Genomic DNA, 17,506 nt, shown 5'->3' with positions numbered 1-17,506 from the left:
TGACTCGCTGATACTTTTATTTATCACTTGTGGTCTTGACCTCCTGTCCCTCCATAATAAGTGACAGGTGTGTGAGGAGGCCCATCACAGAGTCTCCCTGAGTAAACTTGGTTGAGGGATGGGACTCAGGAAGGAAGGAGAGCAGGTCCTAAATGCCATGGGACATACCTGATGTCTAGCACGTGGAGAACTTTGGGAGGGTCACATGGAAGCGTCAAAGGATAATTTTCAGAATGTTACAAACCTGAGCCACTTATAAATACAGAATGTTGAGGGGGAATTCCTGAGTTAGTTACAAAGTTGGCTTATTTTCCAGAGAGCAATAAAACCATACCCCTAGAGTAAACCTTTCTATTAGACAGTAGTCATTTGCACCTCTCAGGGGGAAAAAAAAATCCACAAGTGAACACATGACTTTAGAGTCTGGCTTTTAATCAATAATGAACAGAACATCAAATAGAGGTATATCCCCTGGATAACTCAAAAATCCTCATCAGACCCATTGAACAATATCTAAAATGGTATGAAAAACACATGCTGACTTGTCTGGGTCTTATTCCATCTGACCCTGGGTCTTGACTGACTGTCCCTGAATTCTTTGGAGACACTAGAAATGCATCTACTAAGTCCAATCTAAGTGTACCAACTGCATAGAAAGGGAAATGCCCCTTCTCCAGAGCAGACATGGAAAAATCACTCGGCAACCCACCCACACTGCTTTTTTTCAGCAGGCCCCCTGGGATCCAGGCAGTCCTGACATTCTCCCAGGTCAGGTGAACAGATCAGGGGTAGGTTCAGTGATGAAGGTGCTGCAGTAGGAAGCACCAGACCTGGGACAGCACTCACATCCTCTTGAGATGGAGACCAGGACCAGGCTGTGTTTTCCACATGGCCCCCTGGCCCTTTCCCAGGTCTGAGGCCCTGAGCTCCCAGCCACTGCTGACCATGTATCCTCAGAGTGCTCACTCTGGTCCTGGCAGGCCCCTGCCTCCGACCTCATTTCCCACCAACCTGTGGGTTCTCAGTGACCCAGCCTAGGACTGGGCTATTCCTTGTTCTCACACACAGCATGACCATGACCAGTCATCACATGGGTTCAGGACACCACCCCTCATACCAGTTCTGAGTCTGGGCAGCACCTAAACAATGTGGCTTATCTGGTCAAGCCCCATTTCCCTCATGTCCATGGCCTCCCATGGCTCCAGGGCTCTTGAGTCCCAGACTCAGACAGACAGTGCTTGGGGTCCAGGGCTCACAGGTAGAGTTTCAGTAGAACCTAATGGAAATGGCAGGTCCTATCTTGGGGGACTCCTTTCCTCCACAGGGGAAGTGAATGTGTGTGTGTGTGTGTGTGTGTGTGTGTGTGTGTGTGTGTGTGTGAGAGAGAGAGAGAGAGAGAGAGAGAGAGTGCACTCCAGTAACATCTTAGCAAAAAGGACATGAAATCCAGCAAAGGAAAGTAAGGCCTGCCTTGCATTTTATTTTATGAAATGAAAGAGATTTGGAGAGACAGGTTGAAAAGAGGTTAAAATAAATAAAATTTTAATGTTAAAATATACTTAGAAATAGATCCCTACATGTAAATGCATATGAACATAAGACACGTCTCTGGGCCCGTAGGGGAAGCTAACCCAAACAGAGCACAAGCAGCGGTCACCCCCATCCCCAGCATGTCCAAGCTGGTCCACACTGCCCTGCTGGTCCACACTGCTCCAGACATCAGAGTCCCTATGGTTCCTGCCTACCTGTCCATAGGAAAGACAATTCCAAGATTTCTTTCCAAAAACACAGTCTTTCCTAAGACATTTACATATGACTTAGACTGTTCCACAAACAGTGGAGACCCATGGAGCCTTAAGCTGACCAGTCCCACAAGCCCCTCCAAAGCTGGGTGATGGGTCTTCTGCCTGCAGTTCCATCAGTGTGTCAGAGGTGGAGGGGTGGAGGTTAGGGGGTAATTTTTGATGGAGTGTCCTGGCCCGAAGGAAAGAACACTTTTTAATCAGGATAAGTACATTAGGTCCAAGAAATGCAAAAATCTGTACCAGATCCAAACCCTAGTCCCTTAATTAGAGGAGGATCTTGAGAGGGGGAAGAGGAAACAGGGCAGGGGCTTCATCAGAAGAAAGTGGGCATGGAAGTGGGTGTGCCTGGAAGAAAATCATGGGGCCTGATGGACAGAGAGCAGGGAGAGCCACAGGAAAAGCAAGGATTTTGCAAGGTGAATGTCACTTGTCCCTGCTGCTCTAAGTGGTACAGTGTCCCTACCCATGAAACATCAGTTGGGTAAAACACAGGAACGAGAGGTAAAAGGAATGGCCTTTGAGTTTCATGGCCTCATTCAGTCTGGGGCAGAAACACTGCAATCCTTACCACCTGCCAAGCCCTGTAAGGTGAAGCCTGGCCCGTGTGTGTGCACATTTGAAATATAGTTGGCTTTCTGAATTTTACCCACCACCATGGTTCAAACAGACATGTCTACTTATTTTTTTTTATTTTTAATCATGGTAAATACATATAAAATCTACCATCCTCACCATTTTTAAGTATACAGTTCAGTAGTGTTAAATATAGTTACTCTGTTGTGAAACTAATCCCCAGAACTCTTCCATATTGCAAAACTGAAACTGAGTACCATTAAATAATTCCCCATTAGACTGACTTATTTTTAATGATTACTTTCTTCAAGAGAATTTCATCTCCTGCTATCATCCATGTTTGCCTACTTCCTTCTTCACATTCCCCATCTCTGTCTCTCTCTCTCTCTTTCTCAATCCATCTATCTCTCTCTCTCTCTACACACACACACACACACACACACACACACACTCACACACACGTACATGCGCGTACACACGAACAACACAGCTTACTCTGAAGGCGTTATTGCCCTTTGTCTCTCTTCGTGTGACCATTGTTAACATTTACAGGAGAAAAAACACAAGTTCCCAAATTCACAGAGACCCCACCGGGGAAGATTTCTGCAGGAGTTCTCCCAGCCCAGGTGACCTGTGGACTCAGAACTCTCAGGAAGAAAGAGCCTCAGGCCAAAAAGGAGGGTTCCAGAAGGAACCTGTTGAGTTAGCACCCACTGTTTTCAGACCTCTGGAAGGGGTTATTACCCAATCAAAAAGGAGTCCCTCCTCAGATTTGCAGGGGGGAATGGAATCAGACCTCACTCCATCCTTTGTACTCAGGGACAAACTTATTCCTGGTGGTGGGTCACCAAGTTGGCCAAAGTCAAGGGGCTTCCCTTGAGGCAAAAAAAAAAAAAAAAAAAGAAAAAAAAAAAGGAATTGGACATACCCATCTTTTGTCACCACCTAATAAGAAACTAGGAAACAAAATTAGCAGAGAGGCATGCATGAGGAAACCACATTGGTAACACGGTGCATGCCATTTATCTCTTCACAGAAAAAGGTAGAGATGGTGGTGGTGGGGGGTGCTCCAGAACCCCCTAAGCATCTGCACACTGTTTCTTCATCACCATGAATTCACCATTCCAGGGGAGTGCTCCGACCAAAAAACTGCACATTACTTTCTGAAAAAGAAACACAACCACAACAAAATCGGTAATGCCAAAAAAGAGGGGGAAAAAATGTCCTGTTGCTAGCTGGAGGATGGGTCCTCAGCCAACAGTGAATGCTCCTAGGAATCCCCTAGACCTTTGCAGCCATCAGCAGATACCTGGAGGGGTCTCTGTTCCCATAAGAACCAGGGACAGACAGCAAATACTAACAATCATCATGTTTTGCTGGGAGATCAGATGCAAACTTGATTTTATTTTTAATTCTCTCTAATATTTTCTATAATGTAAATAAAGCAATTCTATGTCAGATATAAACTAATATATGTTATCTTAATAATTAAATAATGTCTTTTAAGTCTAATAATGCCTTTTGTTCTGATAACAAGAGCAATTAGGAGGGCTCTAGGGCCTACCAGCTGTTATTCCAAAGAGCCCATCACTCCATTTCAAAATACCATAGAAATGGCAAATGAAAGATTGTATGTGTGTGTGATAGGTGGATGGATGGATGGATGGATGGATGGATAGGAAAGTAGGTAGGTAGATAGATAAATAGCTAGATAATAAAAAAAATCTAGCTAGTTAGATAGATAGCTGGATGATACATATATAGCTGTCCTGGAAAAACAGCAAAGAGCATCTTAAATAATTGGAAACATTGAGATGCTATTAGGAGACAGAGAAAAGAAAGCCTGGTCTCTGCTGAGTTTTGGACACACACAAAGGAGGATTATGCAGGTCGTCCCCCCCCACAGAAACCCACAAAAAACACCAAATCAAGAGGGTTTTATAGGCAAATTACACAAAACCTTGGCAACCCAAAGCTCTTGTGGTCCCTAAACTGATCCAGAACACACACAAAAAAGATGGAAAGTCCTTATTCTCATTATACCAGACCAGAAAAATCCTGAAACCAAAATATAACAGGAATAAATTATAACTCAAACTCCCTTAAAACAAAAATCCTAAAAAAAAAAAAATACTGGCAAATTAAAGGCATTTGCATATTAAACAATTGTTATCCCTAACACAGTGTTTCCCAGACTTTCCCAGTGATATGAAATGTGTGGGGTGTCTGTACCTGGAAATTCTGAAGGAATAAATTTGGGATGAGGCCATGGAACTGTGTGTGTGTGGTTTCACTACATGCTCCAAGTGACTTTCTTTTTATTTTATTTTTAAGTAATCTCTACACCCAATACAGGGTTCAAATCCACAATCCTGAGATCAAGAGTCACACACTCCACAGACTAAGCCAGCCAGGTGCCTCTGATTCTTAAATTTAGGGAAGATTAAGAGTACTTAATGTATATAATTCCTATATAAAAAGTCCTTTAAAAATGGTATATTGAATTTCACCATATTCTAAAAGGGTGGACACAACCCACCATGCCCAACAGAATTGTTCCCACAAAGAAAGGTGGCAAGAAGAAGGGACTGTTCTGCCATTAGTGAGGTGACCAGAGAATATACCATCCATGTTCACAGCACATCTATGGAGGACCCTTCAAGAAGTGTGCCCCCAGGGCACTCAGGGAGAGCTAGAAATTTGCTGTGAAAGGGATGGATGTGCATATTGACACCAGGCTCAACAAAGCTGTCTGGCCCAAAGCAGTAAGGAATGTCCCATGCCATATCTGTGTGCAGTTGTCCAGAAAATGCAATGAAGACAGACATTCCCTAAACAAGCTTATACATTGAGGTACTAGGTACTTGTCACCACTTTGAACAACCTGCAGTCAGTCAGTATGGATAAGAACTAACTAAGGCAATCCAAGCAATAAAATCCCCCCCTAAAAAAAATCTTCCAGATATGTAAGAATGACAAAGCATTAATGAATCTATTACTTTATTTCACTAATGGGTCAAAGAAGAACAATTATTTAGTATACTTGGTAGATGCTGAAAGAATAATTGATAGAAGAAACATAATTTAAAAAATAACTCTTAGCTGTCCATCAAGAGATGAATGGATAAGAAGATGTGGTATATATATACAGCCATACAGAATATTATGCAGCCATCAGAAAATGAAATCTTGCCATTTGCAACAACACGGATGGAACTTAAGCGAAATAAGTCAATCAGAGAAAGACAAGTATCATGTGATCTCACTGACATGAGGATTTTGAGAAACAAGACAGAGGATCACAGGGAAAGGGAGAAAAAAAATGGAACAAGACGAAAGCAGAGAGGGAGACAAACCATAAGAGACTCCTAATCTCAGGAAACAAACTGAGGGTTGCTGGAGTGGAGGGGGGTGGGAGGGATGGGGTGGCTGGGTGATGGACACTGGGGAGGGTATGTGTTATGGTGAGTGCTGTGAATTGTGTAAGACTGATGAATCACAGACTTGTACTCCTGAAACAAATAATACATTATATGTTAATAAAATTTAAAAAAAAAGAAAGAAAAAATAACTCTTGGCAAAAGGAATTAGAGGAATTCCAGAAATCAACACTTGATATAATATTTAATAATAGGATATAAATACTGAAAGCACTGCCATCAAAGCTGGGAATAAGAAAAATTGCCCAGCATTATTACTGCTCAGCTTTATTCCAAAGATTTGGAAAGAAAAAAAAACTGTTTTCAATATTGATAAGTGTGCGCTTAAAAACGTGCACCTTAAAATTTGAGATGGTCAGCTAGATAGAAAAAGATGGCGGAGGAGTAGGGGACCCTATTTCAACTGGTCCCCTGAATTGAGCTGGATATCTACCAGACCATTCTGAGCACCCACGAAACCAGTCTGAGATGTAAGAAGATCTGGATCTCTACAAACAGAATATTGCAGGCAGTTGGTTTTGAGGTACGAATCCGGGAGCCGTGATTCCACAGGCAGATATTGGAGGATAAATGGCAGCGGGAGGGTGTCTAGCCGTGGGGATCCTACACCGCCGGTGAGTGACAGCCTCGCACCCTGGTGACAGGGCACAGACTGGCAGACCGGTAGCAGAGCGGAAAGGACTTTAGGGCAGCCCCCGGGGCAGAAACCCAGAGCAGCGGGGTCACGCCTGCGAACTGGGAGCGGCTGGCGGTTTTAGAAGCACAAAGGGCAGAGATGTGCCCCGACCTGGAGGCAGGACTAGGGGCGCTGCGGAGGGGCACACAACCCAGGCCGCTGCAGTTTATAGCCGCATGGACAGAAATGGAGACAGTGTGGCCTGGAGAGCTCACTGAAGAACAGACCGCGGTCTCTCTGCTCTGAGGCAGAGGGTTGGAAACAGTCTCTTCGGCTCTGACTCACGGAAGAGATGCGGAAAGCCACCAGGGAAAGCCGCCAGAGAACAAAATCCCCAAAAACTGATTCCCACAGAGCCCATCCCTGCCACAGGTGGGCAGGGCAACTCTGCCCAAACAGGGTTGCCTGAGTAACAGCGCAGCAGGCCCCTCCCCCAGAAGAAAGGCTGGGAAAACAAGAGGCCAGCAACCCTAAGATCCCAAGAAAACAGGTGCATCTTGCTTGGGTTCTGGTCAGTAATTTGGACGCTATACATTCCCTCAAACACCCATCAACAGAATGACTAGGAGGAGGAGTCCCCAAAATAGAAAAGACTCAGAGATTATGGCTTATGCTGCAGATTTACAAATGGATGCAGATATAACCAAGATGTTGGAGATGGAATTCAGGTTAGCAATTGTGAAGACAATGGCTAGAATGGAGAAATCAATTAATGGCAACATAGAGTCTCTAAGGGCTGAAATGAAAGCTGAATTGGCAGAACTTAAAAATGCTGTCAATGAGATCCAATCCAATCTAGATAATCTAACAGCTAGGGTAACTGAGGCAGAAGAACGAATAAGCGACCTGGAAGACAATATAATAGATAAAAAGGGAAAAGAGGAGGCCAGGGAAAAACAACTCAGAATCCATGAAAATAGAATCAGAGAAATAAGTGACACCATGAAGCGTTCCAATGTCAGAATAATTGGAATCCCGGAGGTAATGGAGAGAGAGAGAGGACTAGAAGATGTATTTGAGCAAATCATAGCTGAGAACTTGCCTAATCTGGGGAATGAAACAAACATTTGCATCCTAGAGGCAGAGAAGACCCCTCCCAAGATCAAGGAAAACAGACCAACACCCCAGCATGTAATAATAAACCTTGCAAATCTTAGAACCAAGGAAACCATCTTAAGGGAAGTTAGGGGGAAGAGATTCCTTATGTACAGAGGGAGGAACATCAGAATAATGTCAGACCTATCCACAGAGATCTGGCAAGCCAGAAAGGCCTGGCAAGACATATTCAGGGTACTAAATGAGAAGAACATGCAGCCAAGAATACTTTATCTGGCAAGGCTTTCGTTTAGAATGGATGGAGAGATGCAGAGCTTCCACGACCGGCAGAAACTGAAAGAATATGTGACCACTAAGCCGGCCCTGCAAGAAATATTAAGGGAGGTTCTATAAAAGGAGAAAGACCCCAAGAGTGATATACCACAGAAATTTACAGGGACAATCTATAAAAACAATGTCTTCACAGGCAACATGATGACAATTAATTCATATCTTTAAATAATCACTCTCAACGTGAATGGCCTAAATCCTCCCATAAAATGGCACAGGGTTGTAGATTGGATAAAAAGACAGGACCCATCCATATGCTGCCTACAAGAGACTCATTTTGAACCTAAAGATACATCCAGACTGAAAGTGAAGGGATGGAGATCCATCTTCCATGCCAGTGGACCTCAAAAGAAAGTTGGGGTAACAATTCTTATATCAGACAAATTAGATTTTAAACTGAAGTCTGTAATTAGAGACACAGAAGGACACTATATCATTCTTAAAGGGTCTATCCAACAAGAAGATCTAACAATTGTAAATATCTATGCCTCCAACATGGGAGGAGCCATCTATATAAGCCAACTGTTAACTAAAATAAAGAGTCATATTGATAACAATACGTTAATTGTAGGAGAGTTCAATACTCCACTCTCAGCAATGAAAGATCATCTAAGCAGAAAATCAACAAGGAAACAGAGCTTTGAATGATACATTGGATCAGTTGGACCTCATAGATATTTACAGAACATTCCCCCCTAAAACAACAGAATACTCATTCTTCTCAAGCGCACATAGAACTTTCTCCAGAATAAACCACATACTGGGTCACAAATCAGGTCTCAACCGATACCAAAAGATTGAGATTATTCCCTGCATATTCTCAGACCACAATGCTTTAAAACTGGAACTCAATCACAAGAAAAAATTTGGCAGAAATTCAAAGACTTGGAAGCTAAAGACCACTTTCTCAAGAATGTTTCGGTCAACCCGGAAATCAAAGAAGAACTTAAACAGCTCATGGAAATCAATGAGAACAAAAACATATTGGTCCAAAACCTATGGGATACCACAAAGGCGGTCCTAAGGGGGAAATACATAGCCATCCAAGCCTCACTCAAAAAAAATAGAAAAATCCCGAATTCACCAACTAACTCTACACCTTAAAGAAATAGAGAAAAAGCAACAAATGATGCCTAAGCCACGCATTAGAAGAGAAATAATTAAAATTAAAGCAGAGATCAATGAATTAGAAACCAGAAACACAGATCAGATCAACGAAACTAGAAGTCGGTTCTTTGAAAGAATTAGTAAGATCGATAAACCACTGGCCAGACTTATCCAAAAGAAAAGAGAAAGAACCCAAATTAATAAAATTATGAATGAGAGGGGAGAGATCACGACTAACACTAAGGAAATAGAAACAATTATTAGAAATTATTATCAACAACTATATGCCAATAAACTGAGCAATCTGGATGAAAGGGCTTCCTAGAAACCTATAAGCTGCCAAGACTGAAACAGGAAGAAATTGACAACCTGAATAGACCAAAAACCAGTAATGAGATTGAAGCAGTGATCAAAAACATCCCAAAAAACAAGAGTCCAGGACCTGATGGATTCCCTGGGGAATTCTACCAAACATTCAAAGAAGAAATAATACCTATTCTCCTGAAGCTGTTTCAAAAAATAGAAACAGAAGGAAAACTTCCAAACTCATTCTATGAGGCCAGCATTATGTTAATCCCCAAACCGAACAAAGACCCCATCAAAAAGGAGAATTTCAGACTGATATCCCTGATGAATATGGTTTCAAAAATCCTAGCTAATAGGATCCACAATACATTAAAAGGATCATCCACCACGACCGAGTGGGATTTATCCCCAGGATGCAAGGGTGGCTCAACATTCACAAATCAATCAATGTGATAGAACACATTAATAAGAGGAGGGAGAAGAACCATATGGTCCTCTCAATTGATGCAGAAAAAGCATTTGACAAAATACAACACCCTTTCCTGATTAAAACTCTTCAGAGTATAGGGCTAGAGGGAACATTCCTCAAGTTCATAAAATCCATCTATGAAAAACCCACAGCGAATATCATCCTCAATGGGGAAAAGCTGAGAGCCTTTCCCTTAAGATCAGGAACATGTCAAGGACATCCACTCTCACCACTATTGTTCAACATAGTACTAGAAGTCCTAGCAACGCCAATCAGACAACAAAAAGAAATAAAAAGTATTCAAATTGGCAAAGAAGAAGTCAAACTCCCTCTTTTCGCAGATGACATGATACTTTATGTGGAAAACCCAAAAGACTCCATCCCCAAATTACTAGAACTCATACAGCAATTCAGTAATGTGGCCGGATACAAAATCAATGCACAGAAATCAGTTGCTTTCTTATACACTAACAATGCAACTGTAGAAAGAGAAATTAGAGAAACGATTCCATTTACAATAGCACCAAAACCTATAAGATACCTTGGAATAAACCTAACCAAAGAGGTAAAGGATCTATACTATAGGAACTACAGAACACTCATGAAAGAAATTGAAGAAGACACAAAAAGATGGAAAAATATTCCATGCTCATGGATCGGAAGAATAAACATTGTTAAAATGTCTATGCCACCCAGAACAATCTATACCTTCAGTGCCATCCCGATCAAAATTCCAATGACATTTTTCAAAGTGCTGGAACAAATAATCCTAAAATTTGTATGGAATCAAAGACCCCGAATCGCCAAGGAAATGTTGAAAAAGGAAAACGAAGCTGGGGGCATCACGTTGCCTGATTTCAAGCTATATTACAAAGCAGTGATCACCAAGACAGCATGGTACTGGCACAAAAACAGACATATAGACCAATGGAACAGAATAGAGAACCCAGATATGGTCCCTCAACTCTATGGTCAAATAATCTTTGACAAAGCAGGAAAAAACATGCAATGGAAAAAAGTCTCTTCAATAAATGGTGCTGGGAAAATTGGACAGCCACATGCAGAAGAATGAAACTCGACCATTCTCTAACACCATTCACAAAGATAAACTCAAAGTGGATGAAAGACCTCAATGTAAGACAGAAATCCATCAAAATCCTAGAGGAGAACATAGGCAGTAACCTCTTTGACATTGCCCACAGCAACTTCTTTCAAGATACATCTCCAAAAGCTAGTGAAACAAAAGCAAAAATGAACTTTTGGGACTTCATCAAGATAAAAAGCTTCTGCACAGCAAAGGAAACAGTCAACAAAACAAAGAGGCAACCCACAGAATGGGAGAAGATATTTGCAAATGACACTACAGATAAAGGGCTGGTATCCAAGATCTATAAAGAACTTAAACTCAACACCCAAAAAACAAATAATCAAGTCAAAAAATGGGCAGAAGATATGAAAAGACACTTCTCTGAAGAAGACATACAAATGGTTAACAGACACATGAAAAAATGTTCATCATCATTAGCCATCAGAGAAATTCAAATCAAAACCACATTGAGATGCCACCTTACACCAGTTAGAATGGCAAAATGGACAGGAAAAGAAACAACAAATGTTAGAGAGGTTATGGAGAAAGGGCAACCCTCTTACACTGTTGGTGGGAATGCAAGTTAGTACAGCCACTTTGGAAAACAGTGTGGAGGTTCCTCAAAAAATTAAAAATAGAGCTACCCTATGACCCAGCAATTGCACTACTGGATATTTACTCCAAAGACACAGAGGTAGTGAAAAGAAGGACCATATACATCCCAGTGTTCATAGCAGCAATGTCCACAATAGCCAAATTGTGGAAAGACCCGAGATGCCCTTCAACAAATGAATGGATAAAGAAGATGTGGTCCATATATACATTGGAATATTACTCAGCCATCAGAAAGGATGAATACCCAACTTTTACATCAACATGAATGGGACTGGAGGAGATTATGCTAAGTGAAATAAGTCAAGCAGAGAAAGTCAATTATCATATGGTTTCACTTATTTGTGGAACATAAGGAATAGCATGGAGGACACCAGGAGAAGGAAGGGAAAAATGAGGCGAGGGAGGAATTGGAGGGAGAGACGAACCATGAGAGACTATGGACTCTGAGAAACAAACAGGGTTTTAGAGGGGAGGGGGGAGGGGGGATTGGTTAGCCCAGTGATGGGTATTAAGGAGGGCACGTACTGCATGGAGCACTGGGTGTTATACGAAAACAATGGATTGTGGATCACCACATCAAAAACTAATGATGTATTGTATGGTGACTAACATAACATAATTCAATTAAAAAAAAAAAGGAACATAAAAGCCATATGGCATGAAGACATTCTCCCTGCTTAAATGTTTGTCCTGATGGGTATCTGCTGTTAACTGGAAATGATCGGATTTATAAAGTTTGAGCATACAGAGGCAGTTTTAGTGAAACATATTGGAAATGCACTTTGTTAATAGGCCCTTGCAATTTCCTGTGGCATGGCTACATGAAGCAGTGGTTCTCCAAGTATGGTCCCACAGCCAGCAGCAGCAGCTGGGAACTTGTTAAGAATGCAATCTTTTGGTTTCTACTCCAGACTTACTGAGTCCAAAACTCTGCAGGTAGGATCTGGCCATCTGGGTTTATTGAGGCTTCCAGGTAATTCTGATGCCTGCTCACATAAAGAACCACTGGTGTAAACAAAAGCAAAGACACATCTCTTGGGCAAACCTGCAGAAAGCTTTCATCAATATCACACTAAGGACTTAGATGAATCTGGGGTTCTCCCCACCTCTGAGATCAGAAATACGGGCTTGAGGCTAAAAGACCCTGGCCCAGGTCAGTCCTTTGGTGGGGGTCTTTGGGCTTTTCCATGACCTTCCTGGAAATCATGGTTGAGCCTGGAAAGAATCAACTGTAACTCTGGGGGAATGGGAACAATGTCTGGCCTAGTCACTGCTTAATCTCCAGCACCCAAAATACCACCTGGTGCATAGTAAGCTTTAATGCATAGCTGAGTGGATGAATGAGTTTCCTTTCGTGCCTTCGAAAGGATGAGCAGCTCTGGGGCCAGCAATGGCTAGGTTGCTCATCTGGGTCCAAGAGGACACACTTTCAATGAATAGTGTTGTCAAGTTTTCCTGCACCAAGAGGCCAGAGTGGATGAAGCCCTTGCAATAAGAGTGACCCTGACAGCATTCTGCCCCTAGGATGAGGTGTAAGGAAAGACTCAGAGGGGTTCATCATATTCCCTTGTTCCCTACCCTCTGCTCTAAAGCCCACTTCTGGGGCAAAACTTTGGGAGTGATCCAGACCTCAGAGAGAGGATACAGGCACCTCGAGTTCTTCTGTCTAGGGCTCAGAGCAGCCAAGACCATCACAGAATGTTGATCACCTACCTTTTCCAGTTTAGAGTTCTCTTGAATGGCACAGTTTTCAGGACTATTTGAAAACTTTCTGCAATTGCTGCGGCCAATTTCAACATCAATAAAGTATTCCAAACGATCTGTAACCTGTCAATTAACAATGGTGCAATTTTATTCAAAAGATTTTTATTTTACTTTTTTAAAGTTTTAGTCAAAAAAAAAATCTAAAAAACACTCTCCCCCTCATCCTCTCTCCCTATTGCCTACTCCCTATCCCCTCTTTCCAACATACCTTTAGAGGAAGGCCTGGATTCTGCTGTATACTGATACCAGTTGAACCCTGGAAACCACTCCCCTGAGCTGTATCCTTGGGGAAAAGTCTCCTTTCCAGTGTGGGGCCCCAATGAAGGTGAAATCTTCCAATTCCACTTTCTGACCCAAAGTCCAGGGCATGCCATATCCTCCATGAAGGATCAGGGAGAAGGATGAGGTCACCAGAACCATCAACTCTCCTAGGCCTGAGATATTACAAGTTTGCACAGGCCAGAAGAAAGGACAGGCCCTGTGGCCACATTGGACACTCCTCCCTGATTCATTTCCCACACCCCCCTCAGAGTCTGTTATCTGGTGACATCTCCGGCTTTGGAGGGCTTCTCCACAACCTCAGCAAGCAGTCCTTAAAGGGGCCATGCTGGCTGGAGTTGGTCTTGCTGTTCTCTGTTGAGTGTTTAGTAAGCAGAGAAGCAATGGGTTTACAGCAAGGCATCAGTAGTTTCTGAACTCATTAATGGCTGAGTGTGGTTAAAGATACTCACGAAACTCATTTAAATCAGCTTTCATCTGGTTTTAAGAGATTACAGCAGGAGACAAAAGGGGTCTGCTATCTTCAAACCCTTAATAAAATTGTATTACATTTTAGCTACATTCCAAAGAATTAACAAGGTGACTCTGGCCTGCCATGGGGGAGAAGCTGGTTAGTTGACATCAAGAAGAGACTGGCAGAGCTGCCCCTTGGGTTGGAGAGTTAAGTTGGGTACCTTCAAGGCCCTGAATGGTCTAGTCCCTGCCCACCTCTCTGTCTAGTCACACTGGCTCCTTTGAGTTGTTGAATGGGCCATGCCCCTTTCCAGTGGCAGCCAGCTACATGTAACTGCTCTTCCCAACCCCTGTGCAGCCCCCCAATCCTCCTGGGCTCCCCTGCTGTAGTAGATGCTGTGAGTGGTGCCCATGTCCTTTGCTCTTCCCAAACACACTGCCACTTCCTGGGGCTCCCTACCTGGAGGTTTCCTGACCAGCAAGAGCCAAGAGCAGTTCTTAGCCAACAATGGATGGGAGTTGATGGGTAAGCAACTGATCTTCCCTCCTGCAGGGTGGCCAAACTCTGAGGCAGGCTCTGCATCCTTTCCCGAGGCCCCAGGGAGGCCCATTGTGGTCATCTGCACCGTAACTCACTCTGTTCTGGCCACTTTCCTGCCTTCTCTCCCTTCCCTTCCAGCCTCCTGGTGCTTACTGGGATGGCCTCCCAAATAAACTACTGGCACTTGAATTCTAGCACTGGGATCTGCTGTGGGAAACCTAAAAGAAAACACTTCCCACCAGCATCCTTCACCTGATCCCCTCCTAGTCTGCCCTCAGGTTTGGCACCAATATCACTCCCTAGAGAGGTGGTTCTCAGCCTTGACTGTGTATTGGGATCACTTGGAAGGTTTTAACACCACTGAGACCTGGGTCCTACCTAGAGATCCTCATTTAATTGGTGACAGTGAGGTCAGTGTGGTAGGACATTTGCAAGCTCCTCAGGTGAGAGCCTATCCAAGGAAGGCTTCCTTGACCTCCAGACTCCTGGGTACCACGCCACCAGGTCAGATGCTCCAGCTCTCATTCTGGGTTTGGCACTGTTTCTTTCTGATTAGACTGCTGGCTTCCTAGGAGTGTGATTATTTCTGTCTATCTCACCACCCCATGTACATCCCTGGCATAGGGCTGCTTAGGAGAAACTTGCTGAATATGTGTGCTAGTTGGATACCAAAGAAAGAGAACTGCAAAGGGGTCTGGAGAAGTTACAAGAGCCAGGATCCATCCCCCTACTTCAAAGGGATGCAGGAGTTCCCCAGGGGATTGTGCAGTGTGCCAGTCAATAAACAGAGCGCCATCAGAATGATATACTAGAAATACGGGCTGTTGGTTCACAAGGTCCCAAAGGGATGGGGTCATAAACGTCAATATGTACACTGGCTCAGCTCCTGCAAATGGACATGCCATATGGAGAATATAAAAACTGAAGTAAACTCTGCCAACAAGGACCTCTCCGCTGGGTACCTTTACAATTCATTCCCACAAGTTTCATGGTGGAATTACAAGCCACACCACCAACCCGCAGACTGAGGATGGTACAGTCAGCTCATTTCCAGCTCTGGGGGCTTTTCCTTGACCATGGCATGCAGGACCACATGTTGCAAGCTCTGGGGAGCATCATCCTCAATGGAATCCAACTAAGCAAATGCTTCCTAGCCTTGGGCCATGCATGACCCTGCGAGGAGGGATACATTTTTATGAGCATAGAATCAGAATGTGCTTCTACCAAACAAATGTTGGATTCAAAGAATTATAGACTATAGGAGGAGAGACTTTATTACCTACACATTAGATAAGCCACATGTCTTTTTTCAACCACACAATTTACGTTATGCAGATAGATGGAAATGTTGCCCAAGGCAGCATTATTGCAAAATATTCATGACACTCAATTTGTCTCCCAGCCCTAGCAAATACAAATCATGAACCTGTGATTTGCAGTTTGTAGTTTACGTGAGTTAGTACACATAAAGAACTTAGAACAACAGCAGAAGCATATATAGAAAGTGCAGTGATGTCACAGTGACCTGCAAATGTGTAAGTACTTGATCACTCACATATTTAGGACTTTTATATATCATTGTTTTTCTCCCATGCCCACTCTTTCAGTCCAGCTTCAATCTCTCCCACCATAGGCACACATGCATGGTGCGAGGGAACAACTTTACCTGCAGCTGGACTTGTACTGTCTTGACCACCTGGAAGAGGTACTTATCCTCACTCTCTTTGTTGTATTCTTGCATGGCAAACCAGAGACATTGCTTCACGTTGGCATTTGAGGCATTGACCACTTTTAATTCCCTCAACACCTTGACCTTATTCTTGCCTGGGTCTGTGCTGGCCACCAGGGCCAGCAAAATGGTAAGCAGGAGCAAGCAGGACCCCCAGGATCTAGTCATGATCCCTCCATCCAGGGACAGAAGTGAGCCTCCTCGTCCTCCCATGGCTAGAGCTGCAGGCGGGGTGGGATGGCTGCGGTTGCTGCAGGTTCAAAGATCTAAAACAGCTTCAGCCCAGCTGGATTCAAGAAAGAACCATTAGGTCCACCCTTTAGGGCTATCCCTGTCTCTAAGGAAATCAACCCACAAGAAACCAGTTAAAGAGTCCCTGCTACCAGCCATCCACCCTCCATCCCCCGGATATGGTCTGCAATTTCAGGGAGAACACTTAGACCCAGTCTGCCAGGACCTACCCTGGTCACCTCACTGCCCACTCCTGTTTCTTCACCTCAGCCTGTAAGTTGTGACTGTGAAAAGCGTTGCTTCCCCAAGTTTTCCTGGCTCCAGCTCTCTGGGGACTTTCCAACCTGCTGTGCCCACTGGCTGCCCCCTCTTCCTTGTGTAGTTGTCTGTGGCCCACACCCCAGCCCGTGGTTCTCCTGGGTCTCTAGCACTCAGTTTGTGCCTAAGCCCTGGTCAGGGGTCTCCCTCAGTGCTGAACTCTGCTCTCTCCATGCCCCTGTAGGCAGGGCACACTTTGTGATGTAATCCAGCACCTGTGACACAGCCACTGTCCTCCAGTGCAGACAGCTCACACACAGCAGGCAAGCTGTGGGGACCACCCAGAGGTCTCCTGCTCACCTGTGCAGTGACCCCAGCTTCCTAAATGCCTAGCTTCTGGACCCCCACTGTTTGGACCAATAGCACTTCCCTCTGCCGTCTTGCAAGGGTGAGGGTCACCCAGCCAACCTGATGGTGGAAGCTGTGCCTTAGCGGGAGGGGGCCCATGCATCCCCTGAGTTCTCAGAGATTCTGCTTCTCTGTGAAAATCCCAAATCAATGTCCAGCAAGTTCCTGGAGGGGCCAAGAGGTGGGCATTGGTCCCAGGGCCAGAAGATTGATGGGCTCTTGACCATGAGAAGTGGCAATGTATAGGAAACAATATGCAGGTATAAGTCTGCTTGGCAGGTTGTAAATTGTTGCAGTGTGAATATACCATATTGTATTTTAACTGCCTATTAATGGATGTTCTGTTTCCCATTTACAGCTGTTACAAACAGTACTGTAG

General features: G+C 43.8%; 1 protein-coding gene across 2 annotated transcripts; it reads right to left on the bottom strand.

Moving 5' to 3' along the window:
* Positions 1-3,347: 3,347 nt before the first annotated feature.
* Positions 3,348-16,940, bottom strand: CST8 (cystatin 8). Of its 2 annotated transcripts, none has more exons than XM_025877011.2 (4): positions 16,692-16,940; positions 16,168-16,516; positions 13,178-13,291; positions 3,348-3,541 (listed from the first exon to the last, which is right to left on the bottom strand). In XM_025877011.2, exons 2-4 carry the CDS (start codon positions 16,441-16,443, stop codon positions 3,458-3,460), a joined length of 474 nt encoding a protein of 157 aa, XP_025732796.1. In that variant the 5' UTR covers positions 16,444-16,516; positions 16,692-16,940; the 3' UTR covers positions 3,348-3,457. The 2 variants fall into 2 exon arrangements, with proteins under 2 accessions (XP_025732796.1, XP_025732797.1); XM_025877012.2 differs by having other exon boundaries at positions 16,727-16,940.
* Positions 16,941-17,506: the final 566 nt, after the last annotated feature.

This window comes from Callorhinus ursinus, unplaced genomic scaffold (genome assembly GCF_003265705.2).
Source record: "Callorhinus ursinus isolate GAN/ISIS: 27379988/994484 unplaced genomic scaffold, GSC_fseal_2.0 scaffold29, whole genome shotgun sequence".
NCBI lineage: Eukaryota > Metazoa > Chordata > Mammalia > Carnivora > Otariidae > Callorhinus > Callorhinus ursinus.
The sequence above is the reverse complement of the archived record's forward strand: the minus strand, read 5'-3'. Positions and strand labels throughout refer to the sequence as shown.

Bases quoted from the DNA above. Each gene is read 5' to 3' on its own strand.
- CST8 (XM_025877011.2), bottom strand. From the start codon at position 16,443: ATGGGAGGACGAGGAGGCTCACTTCTGTCCCTGGATGGAGGGATCATG. The intron at 13,292-16,167 runs GTAAAGTTGTTC...GTTAATTGACAG, and splicing joins CAGTACAAGTCCAGCTGCAG to GTTACAGATCGTTTGGAATA. The intron at 3,542-13,177 runs GTAGGTGATCAA...TTTCTTTTTCAG, and splicing joins AGAACTCTAAACTGGAAAAG to AAAGTAATGTGCAGTTTTTT.